At 36.9% G+C, this 27,317-nt stretch overlaps 1 protein-coding gene across 1 annotated transcript; it reads right to left on the reverse strand.

Annotated features, from left to right (window-relative positions):
- Positions 1-104: 104 nt before the first annotated feature.
- On the reverse strand, positions 105-27,280 carry LOC140927978 (serine/threonine-protein kinase Nek11-like). Its single transcript, XM_073377687.1, has 17 exons — positions 26,935-27,280; positions 20,121-20,205; positions 19,248-19,328; positions 18,177-18,295; positions 16,734-16,763; positions 15,433-15,467; positions 12,158-12,284; positions 11,773-11,830; positions 9,920-10,011; positions 9,467-9,545; positions 8,547-8,569; positions 7,481-7,576; positions 5,828-5,884; positions 4,946-5,009; positions 4,642-4,798; positions 1,339-1,615; positions 105-876 (listed from the first exon to the last, which is right to left on the reverse strand). The coding sequence occupies exons 1-17, from the start codon at positions 27,087-27,089 to the stop codon at positions 675-677; spliced, it is 1,737 nt and encodes a 578-aa protein (XP_073233788.1). The 5' UTR covers positions 27,090-27,280; the 3' UTR covers positions 105-674.
- Positions 27,281-27,317: the final 37 nt, after the last annotated feature.

A 27,317-nucleotide genomic window follows, 5' to 3' on the forward strand; every position in this document is an offset into this window, starting at 1 on the left:
GATTAAAGCAAACGAACTCGCTACCAATTGCTCCAGGAAGTCTATTAAACGTAGCTTAAGCATAAAGACCGGCAGGACGCCAAAACGTTGACAGAAGTATTTTCACACAATTTATTTCTACGATACCTCGCGCTTCGCTTAATTTTTTTAAAAAAAACCTACCGTTCTTTCGTGCGATCTACCAATAAGCATACCAATAAACTCGAAATAAACGTATTTACATTTATCTCATGTGAACCGCTAACCGCTATTTATCTCACGTGAACCGCTAACCGCAAAGCGGCTGATAAAACGGTGCAGTAAATACATTTTCTAGAGTGGACAATGTTCAAAAAATTATTACGTTAAACTTTTTTAAAAACACAGGCTAGCTTTTTTTCCACGAAAAAAATCGCAAACATACAGACCTGAAATTGAAGGTACAAAAATAAATATTTGACACGACCGTAACCCTAGCGGCTTGTGCACAGCCGCGCGCCTTCCCCCGGAATTTTTTGAAGGAGGGGGCGGCTGTACACTGCAGGCAACTATGGCCTCTCATCGATTAGCAAACAACGTCATTGTTGGTCAATTCAGGTAATTCTGTCCTCTGTGATAAAAACATAGTTTCGACAAGCAATCGCCTCTAGAATTCCATTCCCTTTTTCACGAATTTCAAATAACATATCTATGTGTTACGTCATTGAGGCAATTTCAGCCTGTTTTTCCATAAATAGAAGTTGGTCCACTAAGAAGCAGTCTCCTGGTTTATCTACAATTTTTGCCAGGCCATCCAGAATTGAATCTTCATTGCTAATCTCGTCTCCAAAGCGAGCTTTTTTCAGGTAAGAGTACACCCGATGAAACGCTTCAACACCAAGCAGTCGTTCACACTCGCTAACTGTGAATTAAGGATTTGGTTTCCTGCTCTTAACCTGAGTAACACTGGAAAAATTATCAACAAGAGAAACGTGAAACTAAGTTTAGTTAGGTAGTGCTTTAACATGCGAGCAGACAAGTACGTGGAGAATTCTGGCGGCACGAGCAAGCAAAGCCGGCGACAACAATGGGCACCTCCGCCGCCAAAATTTTCCCCGAATTCTGGGAGCCTGGTTTTTAACTGGTTTTGAGATATGATAATATCATCAAAAATTGAACTGTAGAAAGTAATGTAATTATGTTGTCAATCAAAACAAGACCACTGAACAAGTAAATTGTCCTTTTCTGTGAAGCTTAATATTTGTAAATCGAACTGGGCAAATTGCTTACATCAGCGGCAAATGAACAGTATAGAGCGTGTTCCGAATCTCTTAATTTTTTTTGTCTTCACTACCACAGCTGCTATTCTCAAAAGGATACGTCCGTAAGGCTTGAATTCTCTGATGTCTCAATGAGTCTGTAAGTTCACTCGGGTTTGAAAATTCAGCTTCAGCAAATGTATCATCAGCAGATGATGTCTGATCCAATGCATCCTGCATTTGTCCCATTAGTGCACTCAAATCATCTTCATCCGGCTCAACTTCGTTTTCACTGTCATCATTTTCAAACTCATCTTCAAACTGGGAATAAAATGTTTCTGCTAAGTCTGCATCATCAGGAATTTCTGTCACATTCGTTAAAGCCAAAGAATCTTCACCTGAAATGAATTTAACTTGATCACAAATCATTTTAAACGGCTCACAAAATCACTGGTCCTCGCCAGTGAGGGCTCTAAGCAGTCTCAGTGTTTATAGCGTAGCCTCCGCGCGCGCGAAGCGCGCACAGCGGAGCACCATGGGTAATAAAATTTGGTAAACTATCCGTCCGTACGGACTTTCCGGGTAGGGGTAAGTAGAAACGAATTCCTTCCTTCTTCCCTCGAGAGTTTTGTCCCCTATTGTTTCAAAAGCCTTTAGAAATGATTGACAAATCAGAATCTGTCAACTGACCAAATGTTTGGTAGATTTTATGGGGGCCGACCATTTAACTTCTGAGGCGGTTATGGGTGATTTGGGAAAAAATGTCCTGCAGACTGATTTCGAGAGGATAAAAGCACGCAAATAAATTCCTGGTGAGAAAAATATCCTGAACTGAGAAAAATATCGTTCATGACGGACAATGCTGAAAAAAATCTTACACCGTTATATGTCGGGGAAAAAATTTCTAACTCCAGAGACTATATCAGTAAAATCACCCATACCCCGCTCCCCCACAAATGTCCAATGGTCATGTTAACCATTTAGGGGGTGAGGGAAGAAACGGATTTGACACCTTTGTAAATGTCATCCATGAACAGAATGGCTGGCGCGCGTTCATGATGTGGTGGTTTTCAAGACTAAAGTTTTCCATTTCAAGATTGAAAACACGCCCATAAAAGACACAAATGGAAAGAGAAAGTTCAAAAGAGTGCTCAGTTTCTTTTTTGTGGACAAACGAAAGCTTTTCGCTCTGAAATTGTCTTTCAAGGGATCCGACCTTGTTTTCTACACGGCGGATCGGACCGCTTGGCTTGTTTTGAACCAACCAAGGCAAAGAGGTTTCTGAAGACACTTGAGGTACATTCCGTACTCTATGATCAAAGAAAAGTACGTTTTTAAAAAGGAATTTTTGTATTTCACGGAGACGCTTTCTACATTATGACATCGGCGTGAAAGAAAAACCACAAAATGTGCATTTGAAATTGATTTTTTTACCATGTGCTCGACCGATTTAACTTGGGTGAACGCAACTATTTAACTTGTCATACGCAAATTGCTTTTTAGGACTAAGGTATGGGTTTTTGAATAAAAATTTTCAAGAAATTAAGTTATTTATCTGTCATTGTTCATTCATAACATTAGCTCAAAAAACGACCATGAGACTACAGATCGTAAGATTTTTAGAAACATTCAGACGGGCCCTTTCTTGAATTAAAACTGAAGCGCTGTTTTTTAGTTTGTACATGTCCCGCATTGAATTGCTATTCATTTTCTCATTCATTACTTGCCATTCAAGAATAATCTAGTTTCGAATTAAAAATTACTGCTGAATATAAACATTAACGACACATTCATACAGGGGTAGCCTCGACGTAAAGTAAAATATTCAGAAATTCCGGTAAGTAAGTGTTTGAAATTTGAATATACACAATAGATAGAGTAATAAACAGGTCTTTTTCTCGTGGCAATTTGTGAATATATTACTTCAGATGGAGGCTAAGGCTGTAAAAAATGCGTCTTCAGTTCTTTAATTCGGCGGTCATAGCGAACTCGAAAGTGGACTTTTTTGCAGTGTGTAAAATTCAAGAATTACTGCAGTTTTGCAGTGTTCTGCTCTTTTTCCATAACTTGTGCCCTGAATACAGCTGAATACTGCTTGAATGTTGCGTTTGCGTTTGCGTTTGTTTTCAGTTGCTTGTTTATGGCTTTATATTATCACTGAAAAAGTGAGCTTATCGAAAAAATGAAAGAGTTCTCCTCTCTTCCAAAACGGACAGACTCTCCGGCTTTTCGAGCCCGAGGTTTTCTTTTTTTTTTAATAAAAAAAGTTGTAAGTTGCTGTATTAACGTTTGTATTTGTAGTGAAAGATTGGATTATTGTTATTAGTAGCGTAAAAGGTTATCGTTTGCTTTCCTATGTCTGTCCTCCGAGAAAATATTATACACCTTACAGTAAAATTTTCTTTCAGATATTGTGAGGTATAAATGTAAAGGCTACACATAACTGTTCGTCCGGGCCCGTTTAAAAAAAAAAGAAAAGAAAATATAATGGGCTTACGGGAAGACGAAAGTCCTTAAGTCGGCCTGATTTTTCTCTTAGGTCATGCCTTAAACACAGAAACACCGACCCTAGAAATCGTAACCTGTAAATTGCTACTACTTAAGAGACCTACAATTTAACAATTTTTTCAATTTAGGTTTGTTTGCGGGATATTTTTTCTTAATCATTAAGCCCCCTCCTTCTAAAGGTGTCTGATGCCGAAGGCTCTTAGGGATGTGAAGATTTCATTTGTTTTTGGGCTTAGAGTTCATGTTATCACTTTAATTTGATTGCTTTTATTATGAGTAAAGAAACGGAGGCTTCGCTTTTAGCCCCGGCTAAATCTATATATTAGATTGTACAAGGGCATACTTCTTAAAATCTTAAATTTCACCTCAAACTACTATTATCCTTGTACCGTTTAGTTCATGGATCAATATAAACGTCAGGTCGAAATAGGACCTTATGCATAACTTGTACGGGCGAAGAAATCTGCCCAAATATCACGATTCCAACAAGCAGGCAAAAAATAAATGCAAAGTACAAGAACGCCATCTAGGAACAACTCGAAAAATTCGTACACAGGTCGTTTACGTATAAGCTCCATAAAAATAAAAAACAAATTAAGCAAAGAATGGAAAAGAACGGGAACGATTGAAATCGAAAAATGAAACTGGGGCTTATTTTTTAAGAAATGACTCCATATCCCCATATCAGGGAGCTCCTGAGGTTGTAAGGCTTTGTCCATGCAAGGTAACTGCACGCTCAATACCAGGGAATGAGGCTGTACGTTGTGTATGACTGTTAGCACTAATGAGAGACTTTGGTCGCATGATATCAGAACCGACAGTATTAAATATTCCAAAACTCATTTTAATAAATGTCCCCAGAGGCGATGAGCGAGGATAGACGGTTGTATTCGCAGGCTATGGAATGAGGGCTTACTTGCAGAACAGAGCTGGTCATAGTTGTTGTCACTTGACATTGGTACCGAAACTGTTATGGGTGAAGAAGGTTCAAGTTTGTCTGCAGCTGTGATAGTGAATGCAGCATCATTAAACACATCGGGATGCTCCTCAACCCATGGTAATGACACCTGGTTCTGAAAGTAAAATGGGAAAAGGGGACGAGGACGCTGAAACCTCCATCAACTGGTAATCAGTAACTAATATTACATAGGATCAAAAGAGACATATGAAAAACAGGTAACCTTTAAAACAGAAAGTGGAGAACTCGGCCTTAGGCCTACCTGCTTTTTCTTATGTGAACTGTACTGTGCTTGGTTTTCAGCTGAATGGAGAGCTGTATACCTCCTGGAAGAAACAAAAACTGTTTGAAAACTATTTTGGCACTGGTCAAGATTGACGATAAAGAGAAGAAATCTCATGGATGCCGCCAAATCATTTACCCGGGCCTCTGCTTCACAGAGAAAACTAAAGCATCTCGTTACACTTATGCAACGCAGCAGTTTTTTGATTCCAAATTAGGTAAACGCTCCACTGGCATACAGTAAGATGCTTGCAAAGAGAAAAGGGCTGGTAGACTTCACTGACGATAGCCTTAACTTGGTAACCCTGTGCAACAGTCAGACAGATTAAGAACTCCCAGGATTCTTAAAAACTGGGTACTCGCAACTCTCGTGCAAAGAACAAGTTACCTAACTACTTACAAGGGATGGATGCACGACATTTCTGTTCAGGGTAACTAAAAAAGTATACCAATTAAGGGAACATATTTCTGAGACAGTGTGTCAATGAATATGACGCCTGTCCCAGTTGCCATTCAACAATATTTGTATTGCACAGTGATGTCATCTCATACAGGTGTTTTAGTGTCTACCCCGATAATTTACAAGTTTTATTTACACGAATTTAAAAAAGAGGGACTGTCGTCACCGGGAAGACGAGTTAACGGGTTTGACAAAGAATTGTGTGTTCATAAAACACAGAAGGTGAAACACTTAGGAGGAAGAAACCCTTATTTATTCAAATCTCTTGCAATCGTAAATAAAAAAAGCACCCGTTTCTCGACACACAATGCATCTAGATTGAACGTGGGTCTATTAAATTGAACGTAATTACAGTATCAATTTGTTTAAATTACCTGTGATCACAAACAGAGAAAAACGAACCTTATTCTTTCAGCTTCTTCATCAGCTCTTTGCTGCTTTCTCAATTTCATTTTATCCCTGTCAATAATAAAATGAAATAGATATTGAATAGACAAGTAAGCTTTTAGGAACTTGACCGGCTTTGCATTACAGCTGGTGATAGAAATAGATGTAAACGTTATTTTTCATTATACTTTCGATAGCCTTTTAGATAAGCATTTTGTGCTTTCATTGACCTCGTCGTCGTTTCGGTCCATAAAAGCGCTTAAAACAAACGTGGCCAATATCCACTCATGATGATCTCACGCATTGAATGAAGAAAAAGGCAATGAGAATCGAACTCAGGAACAACTCTAATAAACTCTCTGTCTGCTCAGACTTAGATGACAAAACGACAAAATGATTTCCGAAATTTTCGATATGATTTGACTCCACAACTGGATTTCGTTCACTGACCCATGCAAGAGTTACGTCATACTTAAGGAAGGCTCAATCAAAGCCCTGGCCGAGAGACGTAAAAAGTTAAAATCTTACAATGCGAGTCAGCGAATGCCAACAGGCCATGGTGGACAGTATTAAAGGATTTGGTTCACATAATGAGGATAGAAAATAAATTTAAGTATTTCATACTATCTCATTTCCAAATGCACTAGTTTGGTGGCATCCCAACTGGGCAGCGCGTTGGTTCGAGACACGAATGAAACTTATACAACCCTTCAAAATCGCTAGTAAAAAATATAGGCTCTTTAACAAGCTGAATATCAGACATTTGACCACAAAGCAATCGATAGACCAAGCAATGTTGTGTTAAAGAAATGATCAGTACGTATTGGAATAGGTGAATCCTTGTTTCTAAGTAGGTAGTAATCCATTTTAAACAATTCTTTTTAGTGCTTTCCTGTCAACTGAAGTTATGCGCACCATCTTCCACAACGTTTCTAGATGTGCTGAAATAAAAATTTCTCTGACCATGGCTCAAAGGCAAACGTGACGTACGTTTGAGTGGTGCCTTACCCCTCCCCCCCAACACACACACACACAGCAAGAAAGACAGGACGATTCTTGCTAGACTTCTAACCTGCCCAACTAAAAGTGAAGACATGCACGAGGTACACGAGCATGTTTATGGAAAAGAAAACATTTACACAGGCTTGCAAAGGCTTAGAAAAACGGTTTCACGCACCAATTACCACCTTAGGAATGCTGAAAGCGGACGCTCCTTGCAAAACTAGAAAATAGGACTAAGATCAAATAAGAAGAATTTGACACTCTGGTGCCAATAAGAAGCTGTTAAACTTGAGCGCTTTTTATTGTGGTCACTAATTTAATTTTGGCCAAGAATGAAGACGAAAGAGTTAGAAGACTGCAGCAAGGTATCTCACTATCTCGGAAACGCCTTTAAGATTTTACTCGAAATCTAACTTTGCTAACTCTTGGTGTGTATCATAAGCTCACAAATCAACTGCTCTTTCGTTCAAGAGTAGAGTGTTGTATCCTGCCTTCTTTAATTTCTTGTGGAAAAAGCTCACACATGTCAAGCATACACTATGTTACGGTGAAGGAAAAGGGTAAGTAGACCTTAAGGAGAAAATGATTGAGAAGAGAAAAGAGAACTGAAGAAGATATCAAAGACAAAACAAACAAGTTGTGGCTAGCAGTAGGATGTGTACCTACATTGGTGTAAGAGGCCTGCCCGCTTCTGGTTCTTGATACAAGCTGCTGCCTCCTCGACGCTCATAGGACTCTCCTATTTTACTCTCCTTATTTGACCTATAACATGCAAAATGATTTAAAGTTACCTCGGATGTGATCATATCTTAGGCAAATTGATTATTGCTGAGAGTGAGCTTGAAACAAGTCTGGTAGAAAGTTCGTGACTGTCTGTTACCTGTAACTGTTGTTTTTATTTTCCAGTTGCTGTTGCAAAAGATAAATAAGACAAATAATTTTGCCCTCCTTTCCAAACTAAGGACATCGTTGTTTTTGCTTTAAGGAATTTCGGCTGCGAACGACCACATTAATTATTTATGGCTTAGTACCAACAACTTTCTTGCAGCTGACAAAACATAAATATTTTACCAATGTATCTAATGTCCATTCCAACAACTTAAGAAAATTAACTCTTCAGTAAAACTGCGTACAGGCCTATAAAGTCGGATACCGATATCTATCGCTTAAAAGTGTGCAACACTTTACGAATGTGAGTCCTTTTGAAGATGGCACCTTATTAGCCCTTATTAGCAGCTACAAGCTCTGTCACCCAGTACTCTCTCAGTCTTTGTCAACTCTATCACCTTTTAGCCACTATCAGTTTGCTTTGAGGAGGAAAAGCAGCCTTTGTCGGCCTGCTGAGCAACTGTCAACCCTCTTGTCAGCAATGTACCATGTAACCCCTCTTAGTCTGTCAGCCTCTCAGCCATCTTAGGTAGGTGAGCCCTGTCAGTACTTACCACTCCAGGCTGTCAAATCTATCAGCATTTACCAGACCTTGATAGTCCTGTTAGCCCTAACAATCCTTATCAACCCTGTAAGACCCTGTCGGTCACTCACCCCTCTTACCCTGTCAGCCCTTGTCAATAAGCTTTAAGGAGGGCAAGCAGCCTTTTTAGCCCTGTCAACCTGTTGTTCTGTCAGCCTCTTTGCTCTCTCAGGCTGTCTGTCAGACTGTCAGTCCTGCTAGTCCACGTGAGCCCACGTGATCTATAAAACATAGCTTTAGTTCTAGAAATACAATACTTACTGTTCTATTCGACATTTTATTTTCTGCAATCAAAAAGAAATATTGTTACTTTTCTTAAATGTATGTCAAAGTATGAAATAGTCTAAGAAAGGTGAAGAGAGAAAAACGCAGAATAAAGGAACAGAAAATTCTAAACACTACAAATTCTGTTTTGGCAATTTGATCAAGCAATATAAGGTTAAATGAACAAAGGAAAAACAAAATTGGACACCAAGAACATGCTTTGGTTACTAAGACCAGTTGACTAGTTATACCATAAGATTACCAAAGGTCAATGCAAGCCATTAGAAAGGGTAATAAACATTTGCATGAAGTCAAGACTAAAACAAACGAATCACAATCACAACTATTGCAATGCATGCAGGCCTCAACAACTTTATGTAATAAATAAAACAAGAAAGGGGAGTTGATGCTGACATCAAATGATACACTGAACCAATCAAAGCAGCAGCTGACATTGAGCTGACCCAGGGGCTTGAAACACTTTTTCCAAGGGCTGAGTGAATGATAAAGTATGCAAGAAAACCTTGCCCATGATTTCTTGGGGATCAGGGGTTTGAATGAATTCAAGTAACATGGACTAACTGGCCTGAGCAACGGATCTTTGTCTTTGCTGCTCAGCCCATGCACAACCAAAAATAAAAAAAACATCCTTGAAATGTGGATCCAGGTAAAGTGTTAGCCTTATACTATTTGAATCAGAAGGGTCATCTTGGACTCCCACATTTATATGAAATGTTCACTGTATAATTATGATATTTTATGCTGGTCTGCATAAATCTGTCACTGGTTGTGACAAATTCATTCAATACTACTGAGTGTATGCTTTCAGTCATCCATCGAGAGGTTCAGATTATAATCAAAATGTTGTTCCTTTTCCCCTGAAATTAATAGGTATAAAGGAGAGGCAGACAACATACCGCTAAATTCTCTGCAACATAGTCATTTCTAAGAACTTCACTTGCACTTGGTCGATTGGCTGGGTTTTTATCTAACATCCTAAAGAGGCAAAATAAATTAAATTTATTCGATAAACAAAGCACATTAGAAATCCAATCATATTCATGTGTGAGATATTATATCAGATCATTTTGAAGAAGCATAATAATCTCCTGGTGAAAGTGAAATTCAAAATGAGCCAAGTAGCTTGCACGAAAACAAGGTAAATTTGTGCCAATAAGATTTTCATCCCCATAAAAAAAATTAGGAAGCAGTCTGTCAACTACAGTAAATAAATACATAAGCAAATATGATGTTAAAGGACAATAAATTACCCCACTCACTCTGGTCTACCCTGGTTTTACTGCCGGCATGTTTCCTTATTTCTAAAATATAATTATTATTTTACAATCCTCTGATGATAATAAACATACCTCTTGTACAAATCCTGTAGCTGTTCACTGTATTTTTCAGGTAGTTTAGGTGGCTCTCCTTCCACAATTCTATACATCACACTCATTAAACTCTGAAACAAAATATATTTAGCTTATAGCAATTCCTAAAAAATAATGGCCATGCTGGCCAGTAGAAACAAACAGGAAAAAGGAATCATGAAAATTCACTGACTTTGAACAAATTAACCTATATTTAGGAGCAAACTGATCCTGGTCACAAAATTCATTTAGCATGGAGAAAGGCAAACTGACCACGGTTGAAAACAAACTGATCTAAAACACACATTGACCTACAGCATTTTTATGTTACATGCAGGGTACATGGCAAAAGCTGTTGAGTAGGCAGAGACGGAAAAAACTCACACCACAGGCGTGACTTGGGAGCACCCAAAGCGCAAGTCACTGGGGGTTGGGTCTGGGCCTCTTAAAATGCATTTTCAGTATTCTGAAGCAAAAATTAGAGTGTTTGAACAGAACACAGACATTGTTAAATTTGGCTTTTTGGGGTCTTTTTTTCTAAAGAAAAGTAGGCGGCGAGTTCACGTGAAATAGCTGCTGAAATCTGCCACTCTTATTGAGAACCCTGTTACATGTATGTGCCATAGTTAGCTTTCTCAGCATTGCATGGCTTGTTCATGTTGGACACAGATGTGAGTAAGACTGGCCTAACAGGTCTTTGTCACAGGTCCCTGGAATTTGAGCAGTTGTTGTTCTAGACACAAAACGGTGGTTCTAAGGTCATCTTAAGTCAGTACCCGCCACACAGGTCTTAGTACTTTATTCCCAGAAGATGTGAGTGTTAGGTAAGGGAAAATACATTTCATCGAGTAACCAGGACTGGAAAATACAGATTTTTTAGTTTACTTCACCCTTTCCTGCCATTTTTCAACGGCAGGAAATTCCAAATAAGATTAAAAATATCAAGGTTACATTCCTTTTAGCCAAACTTTTTTCGGATTTGGACAATCCAGATGGTTTGGATTTTCGTGCTAACTGGAAAAAAAACCTGAAATAAGATTGATCCATACAGCAGCTGCCTGCCGCTCCGATCTTCTTCTCAATTTCAATGCATCGTTTTTTACTTCTTTCTGCTAAATTAAGCATCTTCTTGTGGAGAAACAGAGAGAAAATTAGTTCTTTAACTAGTGGTGGTTCATACTGGAACTCATCAACTTAGAATTATCTGGAATTTGATTCAAGAAAATTCAGAGGACAACTACGAATTCTAAAGCGCTGAGAAGCACGTTCTAAACACACACAGACATTGAACAGTATAGTTTTACAGTGAGAAAATCTAAGCGTTTTCACTTCCTAACAGATTTAGACTGACAGTGGAACTTGAGTTAAATATACTACAATCCTCTCGCGGCATAGAACAACGGGGGAATATAAATAACCTCTATCTGAACTAACCATGACCCACCGTGTTTACTGATGAACGAGTATGTTTTTGCGATCGAAAAGCAGTTTCATTAAATGGAACAAAGATATGAAACCAGATTGAGAAACCAATCTGAACAATCCACGCTCAGAGGTTGGTCCTTAATGGAACAAAAAATCAAACTTTCGATTGCAAAATCCAGATTTAGATTGGCTAAAAGGAATGCAACTCAAAAGAGGTACAATGTAGTTTGAAGTAGGCTTATAGGCTACCTACCTAATATTATACCAGTACTTACAGCACAAATAGTTAAATAAAAAACATCTAGACTTTAATCATGTTATTTTAAGTCTTGCTTTATTGTCAAGAAGTAACATACCCCAAATAACCAATACATGTACCAATACAGTATTAATACAATGAGTCATTCGAGTCACCTATAAATGCTTACCTCACCCTGAAAGGCATGTTGGAGACTACATAGTTCATACAACACCACACCCATAGACCTATGATGCAAAACTTAATGTAAGGTACAGTTTTTACTTGGTCGCCATTTGGTGACCATTCTTTAGGTTTAGGGAGACTTTTTTGCAAATCAAGTCGCCAGCTTCAAAATTCTAGGCACCGTGGCGACTAAAATGGTCGCAAATTGGAGGGTTGTTACACATAAAATGAATTAATGAATAAACTATTATTAATAGGCTAATCCACATTCAGATGATATATGTAAGCTAGACACCTCCTGAACAGTTTTATCTATCTTAAGGGTAATAGCAGGATTAACATCCTACCAAAACCTAATTAGACATCATGAAGTACATGTTCATTCATACCAGATGTCAGACTTGTATTTATATCCTTCATGTTTTAAAACTTCAGGACTCATGTAGTATGGAGTACCAGTGAATGTAGTGGCAATATCTGATGTACCCATGAGAATCCTGGAGATACCCAGATCACCTGAGTAAAAAAATATGCTCATTACTGCTAAAGAACATACAAAAAAGTAAACTAACTGGAATTTAAGGGTTTTACCATGGTTAAATATGCAAAAAATTTCACTATTACTGGCTTTGAATTAATAAGTTTTGGCAAAAATCTAATCATGACAAAGCTCCAAAAAGATTTTTTTATCTGACTTAATGAGGTAAAGAGGCCTTTTGCATTAGTTGATCATGTGATCAACTTTCCGTAAACATGAAAACAGTTCGCTTTTGAAAACTTTTGATAGCAGGAACTGAAAGAGTGTATGAAAATTAGGTCACCTGTAAATTTTCAGCTGTGTATCTCAAAAGTAGAGATTGCAACAGCTGCCCAAAATTAATTTTGCCACCCAGTCATGCTTAACTGGTTTTCCATACAAACCCTTGTTAAATTGGAAATTTTCAAACCGTCGTAAAATATTTCCTTAAGCCTTATAGCGCTAAAAATCTCCTTTTTATTCGTAACAGGCAATTTGTGTAGTTAAATGGGTAAGAGAAAGATTTAATGACAGTTTAAAAAATTGTGGAAGTTTACAAGGGTTTGTATGGTAAACCACACAAGACACTCAAGCGCGACTGGGTGGCAAGAGTAGTTTTTGTCATACAAATCCTTCTAATTTTCGTGACCATTGCAATCACTCCTTTTGAGTTATACAGTTGAAAATTCTTCATTTTAATATGCTCTTTCAGCTCGTACTAACAACATTTTCCAAAAGCAAACTGTTTTTATGTTTGCAGAAAGTTGACCATGTGACTAACTATTGCCAAAGGCCTATTGGCCAGCTTAAGGAGATTAATATTAAAATGCTGAAGTTGTAAGACCTAGTCAGGTGTACAATAATTTATATAACAATCGTTCTCATGAAGGTCTAGGACTCAAACATCACCTTCAGACAGGACTGTTTAATATGTTTTAGAAACTTTTTATTCATCAGGACAGTTTGAAAAGGCATCTCTGGATTATTTGAAAATAATACATTTAAAAACCCAATTAAAACAAAAAATAAATTGATTAACAAAATTTTAACATTGTAGATTGATTGAGATGGATGCAAATAAAAATACATCAGGGGCGTAGTGTCCTTTATGCAAATATGCACATGTGTACTTGAGAAATCGGTAGGATTTTTTTTAAAAAGATTTTATGTGGATCCCCTAATACATTGCTTTTGAATAAAACAAAAAGGAAGGAGGACTGAGGAAATTCATGGAAACACATTTAAATCGATCTTGACTGATTATCATTCCTTTAAAGATTTATCTGGAAAGTTTTCCCATTCAAATTAAAGCTGTTCATTTTTACTTTTCTCTCTCTCTATAAATGTTGCTCAAGTGGGTAATCATTGAACAGACTACGCTGACCATAATCGAGGTATAAAGCTGAAGCAGACCATTAGGTGCAGCTGTGGTGCAGCATCAACAAGAATTTTGCCGGAAATTTGCACTCAACAGATGTAGAATCGTTTTCAATGAAAAGCATTAGAGATATTCACTGAAAATAAATAAATAAATAAATAAATACTAAAGCCCTGACTATAATTGTCTGTTCCATGATCAGTTTCATGATTGAAATAAAGGAAACACACAAAAGTCAGTAAAGGACTATACTTGCAGAAAATTTACACAACCACACACACGCCGAAATTCTTCCAACAATTGCTTTTAAACTCCAAATTTCTGCACTTCAAGTGGTCATTTTTCTTGAGCGACAGTAGGTGAGCTTGTTTCATTCCAAACATTTAGCAATTGAACAAACCATTTTATTTGAGTTTCTTGTAGGGGAGGTGCTTTGTGCTTGAAAACTTTCTGATTCCAGTACCAGCTCAAAGAAAAACATTTTAAAAGCTTTTTTTAATATCATGTTCTATTGTTAACAAGAATGTTATCTGCCAAAAGAAGTAACTATTAAAGGATAACAAAAACATTATTTTGTTTCAAATATGCATGGATCCGTGTGCGTACTTGCCAAAATGGCCATGCTTTGCCCCTGACATTAATTTGTAGCAAATATTCTGATGGCCCAAGGGAGAAGTTTTTTACAGACCATTATTTTTAATCTCCTGTAAAAGTTTTTTTTTTTAATGGTTAGCCTTCATTTTTACATTACTTCTCTTTTGACATATATATTTTTCTTGCTATACATTTTGTACTTTCATGCAATTATACATTTATTATGTTTCTTTCACACTAGAGGTGTTGAATGTAAAATCCAAGACTTGCTGAGATGTGAGGGCCCTTGCTTAAGACTTCAGGACTATGAGGCAGAAATAAAAATACAAACTCAAGTCTCATTGTATTGGTAGTAATACAATTTCAAGATCACTGTAAAATGTTCTTAGCTGACCCACAATCAATTATAGGCTCCAATTGCAACCCCTGCACACTCTACACCCTTTCTTCAGGGTGGGTGATAGGAAATACTCTCGCTATTACATAATAATTATGTTACAGGTCATACTTAAATTCAGCTTAGCCCTATTAAAGTATTCATGAATTAAGTCCAGGAGAGAAAGGAAACTAAGTTTAAAAAAAATTAAACCTATCAAATTGATATTACATGTCATTTAAGTTTGACCTGCAACATTATAAATGGAAACTTCATTATTTATAAAATCAAATAAAATAGAAGTTAAAAAATAAAGGCAGCTAAATAATTAAACAGATGCAATCAGCTTAAAGTAAAGCCCCTAAGTAACAGTGGACTTGTGGGAGATTATGGCCACTAAACTACTGCCAGGGTTTACGTAACAATAAATATAGATACAGGTAGAATGTAGCTAAGAATGAAATATTTGCTATGAGGTAAAAGTGACAGTGAATTTTTAGCCTTGTGAGTTTTATATACTAAAGAATGTTTTTTTTTTCAGTCAATGACTCAGCTGACTTGGGTTTAATGTTACACGTCTTTGCTTATTGTTGTCAAAAAGGGAAAGAGTGGAGCTGAAGGAAGCTGTTATTTTTGTCCAACTGAAACAGGCATTTGGAAAAATTCAATGATAGAGATGCCTATACTAGTACTCAGAAAATTTATTGAATCAACAGATTCACTTAGCTATATAAAAACAACACAGCTAGATAAACCTCACAGTATCCCAACTCTTAGGTTAACATTGTACACCACATACCTAATTTTATGAAATTATTCTTTAAAAAAATGTTCCTGAAATATATAAATAAAACACTATTATTATTAAAATCATTAGCTTACTAAATAATTACACAAAAAATTAAAATTACAGTGCCATTGCAAGAGATGCTTTAAGTTTTGCAAGAAAAAAGAGCCAATTGGGCACGACAAACAAAACCACAAGCAACAACGTTAATTAGTTTGTGGTTTTGTGGTTATAGTTCATGTGTCCTGATCTTTGCTGTGATGAGTCGTAACAGAATAAACATTCCTGAAAGTATTTCAGGTGTTCATGGTTTTACTTGTTTGACTGTAAGGCCATAAATTCTTGGCCTTTTGTTGGACAAAATGGTAAGTCATTAAAAAGGTTCAGGCAGAGAAAAAGTGATCCAAGTAAAAGGAGACCCACACAGCTGTAGCCAGCTAACCCAGCCTTCTCAACATTAACAAGATGAAATTGTACCATGCATGCATAAGGATCAAAGGTATGCTTGTCCACTATAATTATTTTGAACTCATGCAATATACCTGAACTGATGGTTCCTGGTACATATTTAATATATACTGACAGGGTGAATTAGGGCATTTGTTGTCAAGGGAAGCAATCTTAAAAATTCTATATATCTCAGTGTTTTAATTCACCTATTTCAAATTCAGTCTATCTCAACCCCACATTCTCACTCCAAACCAAGCTGATCTCACTTGCCACTCCACGAACTCTTTGTAAAGGAAATCTACCACACATTTTTTGGTGATTTGAGGCAGATCAGTTCTACCCTTGCCTACTAGTAATATAAAGTAGTAAATATCACATTATCCACTCTCCTAAGGGCTTTTCGGGGATAATTTACAACATGGTTGGGGGACTTTGCCAGACTGCTTAAGGTGCAGTTTACAAGTAGTGAAGGAATGAGTAACGATGCCCCCATACATGAGTGTGAAAGTGAGATAGACCACTACACAGGGCACTACGTGCCCTACTTTTTACCAAGAATGTGTGGGTTCTTTAACGTTCCACAGATTTTTTATTACGTGTGCAAGGGCTTGCGAGACAGGCCTACGGTTTATCGACCTTATCCGAGAAGACTAGAAAGTCAAACTGTTTGCAGATGTTATTACAAAGGCAGCACTTTCTCCTCAGTTATTTAAAGACCCTGAGTGTTGGTCCGGCAGGGGTTTGAACCTACAGCCTCCCGCTCAGCAGACTGGCGCTTATCCCATTGAACTAACTGGGCGGCGGTTACTACTCTGAGAAACAGGTTTCAAAGAAATCAAGCACAGCGTCTACATCAAGCTTACCTTGTCTTTAAGTCTCTATGTAAGATTTTCCTGAAAACAAACAAACATCTACCTTTAAAGTACACTTCCAGTAGAGAATATACTTAATATCCTTCTTGCAGGGTCTAAGGTGTCATATTCTTTATACATGATTGTGTTATCTGTTTAACAGAAATTAATAGAAATCAACTACAGTGGAAGCTCTCTTAACAGACACTCTTGTCAGTGGACAGCTCTTCTTATGGCTGTCTTCACAAAACCCTGTTTCAACTCCAATACAAACTCTGTATTTTTACATTCCTGTAAGCAGACAATTATCAAAGGCATCTACAGACACTTTCAGGGTCTACCAGTTAGATTTTAGTTTGTTTTTACGCTCCTGTGAGCAGACACCTGAAATCTCATTCCCCTCTAAATCTTGTATTTTAATACATCAACTTCCTAAAATGGCTGTCTGTCAAAATAAATTTACCTCACTTTCAGAGTTGTTTTTTTCACATACAAGTCCGATTACAATTCAAAACACCACTTGAATTTTATGCTTGTAACTGAAAATTGCAACATAATGTCAGAACAACAGTATAGCCAAACACTTAACAAACATTTTTCTTGCATTTTCAATGTTTATTTGTAGTTGGACAAGCTCTTGGAAGCAGCCATTTATAACTTACACCTCTAGTGGTCACTTATGAGAGCCATTCTTGTAAGCGGCAAGCTCCAGCAATAGAAAAAGCTTATCACCCAATATTATTCAACAATAGTTGACACACGCATCTAAAAATTATATGCACTCTTATCAACAATTTCATTCGTTTATTATTTCATTCTTTTTCAACACCATGAATCCCCCCACCCACCCCTGAATCAATGTTGCTTGGAGTAAAAGGAAGAACTGAGGGTCTAAAATACAACAATGATTTTGGGGGGAGGGGGTGGGGGTACACAAGTGTAAAAAGGAGCCATAAATATAGAAGTGTCTCAACACTTATGTCCCTCATTGTAGCTGCCCAGCAAAGTGATTATGCCTGCAGGAACTGTGGGAATAAAGGACATTTTCAAATTTATTTCAGGACGCTAGAATAGTGCAAAGAAGTTTGACTTTAAGAAAAGAGTGGGTCAAGCAGAGGGATCTTAAAAAAGTACATGTAGCAAAAGCTAGCAATATGGCCAATGAACACTTCATGAAAAGAAAGCAATCAGCTGGCGGGTTTAGACAGAGTCCTAACTTTGCTTAATGGTAGAAAGTATCAGTTCTGCTTGCGAAAGTAACTTTATTCTTTGTGCATGAACTGACTAATAAAGATGGTGGCTACAAAGAGCCACAGGTCCACCAGCAGCAGGAAAGTGCTTGTAGGTTGACACATCAAGTTTGTTAACAATAAAAAGGTACTCACATAGTTTATTTATCTAGTAAGAAACTGATAGTGCAAATATACAATAAAAGCACAGCTGATGTAATCTTACTTTTCATGCATGAACTTAACAGCTAAAACCAATTGAATAAACCAAGCCAAAATCAGTGATTCATCAAAACTCTTGCCAGCTTTCTTCCAAGCCTTGATTTTGTCATCCAAATCACCACCCTTCAGTTTAGAACAGAAAAACAAACATTTTTAAGTAACCAGTATGTAAAAAATTACTAACGCCCTGTAAATGATAAGCTAAAATTAAGTTGAGTCATTAAAATGTGGTTACCGGTATTATACGTAAATTACATGCACGTATGCAAGGTAATAATTTTTATATTAAACTTTCTCTGGTGTAGGAGCAATTTCATGATGCCTCCAATAGCCAGACAGTGAACAGAAAACGGAATGTCTTAAGCTTCAAAACGTGTTTTTCAGCAAAATTTCCAAGCACCTAGTTTCCTGGAGAAAATCCAGATTTCAGAATAAAAAACAAAATCTGGTCATGAAATGCCAAATTATCAAGTGAAAAAATCAGCAAAAGAAGAATTTTAGCTGCTTTGATTAACCCTATTTGCCCCTGGACCACCACACCCTTATGAGGATCCATGGTTTTGAGTCACTTCTGAATTCATCAGTTTTAATGGTCAAGGACAACTTTGTCATCCAACTACAGGGGGAAGAAGTCTTTTAACATACCAGAATAAGCATGATTCAGTCAAAGAGGCTGGAGAAAAAAGGCAAAAAAAACCTTGTAAAGTTGACCCAAAAATTCCACCTACTCCTATGATCCTTCCTTTTCCTCACTGAAATGAAGCTTAATAAATGCTCACAAAAGAAAAAAAAAGGGGCCACAAAGTCAAGACTTCTTTCTCTAAATTTTGCTTTCTGTGCATGCTTGAACTTGGGAAACTGATATTATGCACCTGGTTCACAGAAGGTCACTAGGTGATAGACCTATAAAAAGCATTTGGGCAGTTCCTGCTTCTTTATAGCCAGTCATTTTTCTGCAAAAAGTTATAGTGAGGGGTAATTCTTGAAAAAAAAAAGGGAAGAGAAAATCAAACAACCTCTCACAGTAGAGTTTGGTCGGTTTTAGCCAAACTAGAGAGGCAAAAATGCCACTTACCTCACAATACTCAGTAACTATACAAAATGATTCTCCATCAATGAAACTATCAAAGAACTTGACAATGTTAGGGTGATTTAGCTGAAAAAATACAGAGCATAAGTTGTTTAAAAATTGTTGCCAGATAAAGGTTTTGCAACAGACAATATCATTCTATACAGTGTACATGTAGATACTTGTATTTCAAATGAACTACTTGGCATTACAAAGAGGGTAAATTACCCACATAATTATTTGGAAGTTTTGGTTTGGAAAAAATAAAAACTTTATTGTTTACATTAACATTAATAAAATGACTGCAGTTATTAATAACAAAATTTATGCTAAGTTAACCATTTAAATTTTATTTTCCTTTGTTTCAAACTCATTATCATACATTGCTATATACAAAAACAAAATAAAATAAAATTTAAACTTAGCATAAAATTGAACCACAACATATATGTACAAAGGATTGATGATCATAAGTCTTTCGCCAGGGTTGTTTATCCAGGAGGCTAGGTTACTGTGAGTATCAAGGAAACATGCCAGCCAGTTAATGCGCCATTCTCCATGGTTTTGCATGGCACATCTGAGATTGCTGCTGACTAAGAATGCACAGTGGTTGGATGCATAAGTTGTCCAAGATAACCTTGGTTTTGGATCAGATTTTGGTAGATTAAAATAGTTATTGTTTGCAAGCATTTTCTTTATATGGCAGTTCAGTGACTGAAGGTTGAAATTAGGGGGATGATCAAAAGTCTCAGTTCCATCGGCTGGTCACATACATAATATTTTTAAAAGTGTGTTTGGCTCATTAAAGTGATTACACAAGGATTTTAGAGAAAGACGCATCACCCATCAGAGGTAAAACACTATAAAAATAACACATACCGTGGACAACAACTTAGCTTCTCTCATTGCATCAACTGTTTCATCTGGTTGCAGTTCGCCAACAAAGATTTCCTTTAAAACTTTCCTAAATACAACAGCCCATAACAAGTTAACAATCATGTGAATGGTAAATATGTTCAAGGTTACCTAATTTCTACTATCAATGAAACTTGAGGAGAGATAAACTAACTCAATCTTCCTTAAAAATAACAAATTGTTACACAGTCATTTCTGATTTATGATGGCAAAAAAGTGAAATTTGCATTTTATAACATACAGAAAACATGATTGGTGAGGCAAAACATACAAGACAAAACCTTCCCTTAAGTCTTCCTTCAAAGTAACTTCTACCACTGTATAAATACATAAGAAAAGTTTTTGAATGTGAAAATCAAGAGGCCATGAAAGTGAGGTACAGCACACAAAGGTAAAAGCCTGTGGTCAATTTGACGTAATACCAGCCTTATTTGACCATGCATTTTTTTGTGATCCAATATGTCACATCACTTGTTTGTGATCAAAAGCTGATGATTGAGCCAAAGTTAAACAACAATAACAACGGCCGCGACCACACCTAGCAAGTTAACCAGGTTATTTTTAAAAATATATATATATATTTATATTTTTCAAAATGTACTCTTGGTTTAAACAAATTTAACTAGGTTAACTTTTACAAGCAGCCAGACTCAAATGTGTTTAAGGACAGTGCCCACTAATGGGAAGTATTTTTTCCCAGATAATGACTGTGTGAGACAAGTAGATCATATCAGCAGCTATTGAAATCCAAAAAGAATACTGGGGGTAACCACGCATTTTTCAGAGATAACTGCGCTTCAAAAACACTGAAGGGGCATTTTTGAAAAAAATGATAAAAAGTTATTTTTTCCCCAAATTTCAGAGTGTACACATGAACTGCCACAAGTGCAATGATAATTGTAACAAGGTTTCAAAATAAGCAACAAATGATAACATAACAACTGCTCTTTATACGTCTTTTTTTGAAATATCAGCACAACTGGAAAGTTATCAGCAGTTACCCCTCTCCACGCGTTTGCCTCAAAAATAGTGTAAACGACATTAAATTGATTGTTTGCTAAATAGGCTTATTACTTTCATTTGGTAACATAAAAGGTAGGGCTTACCGCGCGTTTTTAGAAGTTAAATTGGTTGGTTTCAACCTTAACTTAATCGCTTTGGGGGTTATTTACAATTTTCCCCATCCCCTCCCCAGTCAGTTTCACTATTGCTTCACTCAACACGAAGTACTCTGGGATATCCAAAATGGCTAACAGTCAGAGAAAACAACAACACACGGAGGAGAGCAAAAACAGAAAGTGAAGCAGGACATTTCATGGACTCTAAGGAAAACATTTCATTCAACTGAAGCTTCTCCGTCTCAAACATTTAACAAAGATTTTTGAAGAAGAGCAATCTCCAAGGTATTAAAGATTACTTGCAGCGCACATAGAGTAGTATGGCGAGCTCAAGATCCACGGCTGGTGTTGTAAACAAACTACTGTACTGTAGTGGCAAATAGTCGACAGGGACTCTAAGACAGGTATTCCTTCAATCGTTTGCTTACCTGTACATGTCCTCAAGATTTTTTGAACTGTAGATGTAACATGGATTGTAAACCTTCTACCGTTTTTTTATCATTTTACCGGGTACCTCGATCAAATATGTTATTAAACTTGCATACATTCAATGAGCTTATATCTGTGCTTTGGGCTATCTCTTTCGGGCTTTGCCACAAGTGTCATATGACATAAATGATTTGCATTGACTGAAGTTCCATACATGAGCTCTCTTTTAAAAAAGCTGAATAGTGTGAAAGTAGTTGTACAGAATGCGTCTTTGTACCCTTATATATGCACTGGGCTATAATGATCATTTTATGTATTTCGTTTTGATTTTTTTTACTGTAGCATTCTGGGTCATGATCATTCACTATTTTTCGTTTCTAAATGTTAATATTAGACTTAACGGTGTCTGTTAAACCTAAGAAAGTCTTAGAGTGGAAATACTTTATTTTACCTTCCATCTTTAGTTTGTAAAGAGCCAAATGGCAGCTATGTCTAAAATGTCCAGATGATGTGTGGCGTGAAATTGAACATTAAGAAATACTATCTACATGACAAGCTGCCAATAAGTCAATAATTTCAATGCTTAGTAATGCCAAAATGTTTAAATAACAATGATAATAGTAAACATAGGCACGTTAAACGTGCATGAGCTATTTTGAATGCTTCAGTATAACTATAATACTTCGGTGTAACCTTACCAAGAGTGATGAATCTACCTTTTTCATCCTAAATGTAGATTTGGTTTTTGTGCGAAATTGGGTATTGCGGTACATAAATGAAAACGCAAAACGCTCAGCTGAGTTGATCCTCAACCTATATATTCACTTTCCTCTGTCTTTCCCTGTTACACCTGGTGCAAGTTAAACAAACTGTTAAAGTAAAATAAATTTCTACTCACCAAACGTTGACTAGAAGGAAAACCCTAAGGTTTCCTCGGAGTCTCTCAAGCCAAAATGTGACACATCGAAGACTGAATAGTTACGAAATACCAGGATTTTTATCATTGAGGTAGATGGTTGCATCATCATAATTCACGAGGTTTTCACGTGCAATTCTACTCAGTGAAACAGTCTTTAACTCCGACAACTTATTTCTTCATGTTTTAAAAGCTATTGCTTCTTAAAAGACAAGAGCCTTTTTTAAGGCATTGGTTACAAAACGAAACAGGTCTTCATACGTCCAAGTTACCATTTATCATTGTGAAAAGCCAATCTGCATGAGATGTACTGTCACACAGCTGGCATGTGAAAGTGTTGGACTTTGCCCCCCTTCGTGGTTCGTACGTGAGGGAATTCGAGTTATCACACAGTAAACTAGTAAACAGAATTATAAAAATAACTCATGCACACAATTTGCATGTGAAGATGTTGGTCTTTGGCCCTTTTACAATTCGTACGTAAAAAAAAAAGCAAATTGTTTCCTACAAAATTTTCTCAAACGATTTTAAGAAATCACCTCGGCTTCATTACAACATCTGCAATTAAATTATGTTTCATGCAACGTCAAGGTTGATAACCTAACATTTATCAACATTCGTGAAACAGTCTTTAACTCCGACAACTTATTTCTTCATGTTTTAAAAGCTACTGCTTCTTAAAAGACAAGAGCCTTTTTTAGGGCATTGGTTACTTAACGAAAAAAACACGTCTTCATACGTCCAAGTTACTATTATTATTGTGAAAAGCCAATCTGCATGAGATGTACAGTCACACAGCTGGCTTGGAAAGTGTTGGACTTTGCCCCCTTTCGTGGTTCGTATGTGAGGGAATTCGAGTTATCACACAGTAATCTAGCAAACAGAATTATAAAAATAACTCATGCACACAATTTGCATGTGAAGATGTTGGAATCGGCCCTTTTACAATTCGTATGTGAAAAAAAAAAGGCAAATTGTTTTACTACAAAATTTTCTCAAGCGATTTTAAGAAATCACCTCGGCTTTATTACAACCTCTGCAATTAAATTATGTTTCATACAACGTCAAGGTTGATAGCCTAACATTTATTAACTTCCAAGAAAATTATCAAACTGCCGAAATATATTTCTACTTGTATCATGTTACTCCAGTCAATACAACAGTATCTAATTATTATGTCAACTAGCTTCTTCCAATTTTATTCCCTAACGCTACTGTTTCTACTTAAGTTACGTATTATAGTTTCAGAAACTATAATACTTAGCATGCAGGAAGGATGTATCATGTTGTTCACTTATTATTCTTTTTATGTTGTTTTGCCAGAACGAAAAAGGTCTGTTGAACTTTGTAAGCGAGAGAATAATATTTTTAAAGCTTGTTTACAAGATTAACAATACTCGGTACAGCTTTCACAAAAATAAGCTGCCTTTTTAAACTTCTAAAACCACATTTTATAGGGCGCATACTTTCGAATTAAAGTCTATATCTAAATATCAATTATTGCTTCATTGGAAGAGCTTTGAAAATATATGATCTTTTATACTCTACCCAGTTGTAGCAGGTGAAACAGAACTCATACTGACGTGCGTTGTACCAATAGCCGAATTATGTCAGAAATGCCTTGAAGCAGCATCCATACTAAAATATGAACCCTTAAACAGCTGCATCACTGTACACAGCGTTTGAATCATGAAGATATTTAATGCAATTCTTCCAAACACCTGTAGCCGTAATAAAAGACAAAAAAATTGTGAAGAATCAAGATGGCAGTCTCAAAGTGCCCTTGTTCGACCTTTACCAATGCCATGTTTAAATAGATGCCAAGATCTCATTGGTTCCTAAGCATCAAGTCATAGTACCTTCAACCTTATTGGCTCTTGCAACAAACATCCCAACATACAAAGATACAAAGCCACAAAGATACATACGTCACACCACTGACATATGAGCTGTTTTTTCAAAATAGCTCAAAAAGCATAAAAATGTTTTTTATTATTTTTTCCACAATGAAAGCGTTTCCTTTGCGGTCCGCAACTATTTGTGAAGCTGCGATCTCAGCAATCCAAACAATCTTGTGATAGTTTTTTTCTTGTTTGTTCAACAAATAAAAGCCGCCGACTCGCAATAAAAGGTACATCTGTAAGTACTCGAACACTTTAAATCTATCTTCTGGTGAATAATTACATAAAATCTTACAAAATTAAAGAAATATTCGGGAAAGTGTTTATAGCCGATTAGCCGATAAAACGCGAAGGAAACGAGTGAAAGGTAAGCTTGCAGTTTCTTGATTAAGCAGAGGACTTAGAGCTATTTTCCTTCTGATTTACTGATCCTTGCCTATTAAGGGATTTTTTAATACCCAAGCTCTAAGTGTAACATCTTGAGGCATTAACTTTTGATGTTTTAGAATTGACTTTTGTTTGACTATAAAATGTTCGGTCAGATCGATCATACATAGAAATAGCAACATGTGCATACTTCTTCGGTTTTCAAAGAACTGACAAGGTAAATAGAAATTATTTTTCATCTGTTGAAAAACGACGCATCTTTTCCACAAGAAATAACTCGAACCTCCCAGACTTCCAGGAGACAAAACCAATCAGCGTGTCCTGCGTGTTGCACATTTGTTTCGGGTTGCACTCGACTACCTTGGCATGCGCAGAAAATTTGCGCAGTGACAATAGTACGCACCGTCCTTAAAGGAAAAAACGCTGAAGTTGAGAATGACAGAACAAAGTATTTTTCAAAAATGTAGTGCTTACTATAAATATTATAAAGCTTAAATTTGGAAAATTGTCATGTAGAGGCAGGGATGATCAATTGATTGATAGTATTAACCTGCACTAAACTACCCTTTAGGTGGTTGAAATAAACCTAACCAAGTTATAAAAATCTATTATTCTTGCATGATTTGCATGACTGCTTAAAACTCATTTAAGACCCAAAATACATGGCTGCAATCACATTTTACTTAAATCAATCAATTTAATAATTAATATTATAACTAGGAAATAACTCACTTGAGCCCCCTAGAGCAGCTGCAGCTGGAGAGAAAAAAATACCATAGGCTGCCACTTATAAACCCCTTCACTTACATGTATAAGCCCCCCCCCCCCCCCCCCCAAGTTATAGGCCCATCCAGCTGTAAACAAAAGTCTCCCCGGATATAAGCTCCCTTCTGGCTGGTATCAAAACGAATTTGATTTATTATGACGTTTATACCAGTAAGTGCAAAACGTATTTTGATAAGTACTGCTATGGCTTGTTTTAAAGCGCTTTTTTTGTTCTGGTTATAAACCTCCTTGGATATAGTCCCTCCATTTATGAGCCCTCCAAAGGACCCTCACTACCAGAGCTTATAAGCAGCAGTTTATGATATTCTATCAAGTGGGAATAGGACAATCACATGACTTTTGTCAGGCATATAATTTATTTGTGACTGAAGTAGCATCATTTACGCTCAAACGTTGTGGGGGTGCAAATGATGCTATGAGGGACACAAATAAACTACCGGGGTATATGCCTGACAAAAGTAATGTTATTATCATTATTATCAATACACAAGGCCAAATTGCACAAATTTATTTCATAAGGAAAGATTGTTTAACAGGAAATCATTTTGTAGGTTGCAAATTCCATTTACAGCCTGCTCTTTGCCATTTGGCCCGCAAAAGGAGCATTTTAGAGGGGGCACTTTGTTATTTGGCCACGTGTAGTGATAATAATGATACTTAACTCAGGCCAAAAATTTATATTGTGTACATTATTTAAATATAATTGGTGCATCTGATTGTAGGAGGTTTAACTTAATCAATAGCAAAGCCTCTAAACAACAAGACAGTGACTGTCTCCCCGAGATTGTCTTGTGTGTTCAGATTTCTAATCAAGAAGCAAAACAGTCTGAACAACTTTTGACATTAAGCTACTCCAGCACAGGGTTCAATTGTCATAAAATTAAATTTCATATTTCTAGCACCTATAAAAAGAAACATCTATGGTAATACGAAAACAAAAGCCTATAAGTGCAGCATTTGCAGCTTTCCAAAGAAGGAATATCATAAGCCAGACAGATGCCTGGTGGCGAGCCCGGGAGGATGGGAATACTTGGAATAGACGGAGCCATAATTCACTCACTTTGCAGGATCAAATATTGCAGAACCTCTAACAGTAGTTGCCCTGGTCTACCAGAGGTAAGGAGATGCAGTTACACTACTTCACAGGGGGTGGGAGTTGTATCAAGGCTCGTGCCTAGCCGCTGGGAAGCCAACAAACCTTCGTTTGAAGGCAACAGCCTCGATCATGGATAACAACTCACCATTCGCCTTTACTCATCGTATCTTCCACCAGAAAAACGGTTCCAAAGCTGCCGCTACCAAGTCGTTTCTCTACCCGGTAACGATTTGCAAATACACGGCCAGTATGTTGACTTCTGGCCTTTCCACCGCGAGGAATCTTTGTTGGTAGCGGCATTGTTCCTCAATATGCAGTGTATAATGCAAGCTATTTAGGAAGAACTATGGACTGCACCTGAATGACGTTGCTATATAGAAGATTTCATTTTAAGTTTTTGGTCATTCACCGAATAGATGGCTCAAAACCAGTCAAATCCGTGCAGCGTTGTCTGATTTCTGGAGCGTCTTGTTGTGTATCGAGGTTTCCCCCAGGGCACAGGCACGACGGAGCACAAAAACCCTGGGA

This window comes from Porites lutea, chromosome 2, assembly GCF_958299795.1.
Source record: "Porites lutea chromosome 2, jaPorLute2.1, whole genome shotgun sequence".
In the NCBI taxonomy this organism is placed as follows: domain Eukaryota; kingdom Metazoa; phylum Cnidaria; class Anthozoa; order Scleractinia; family Poritidae; genus Porites; species Porites lutea.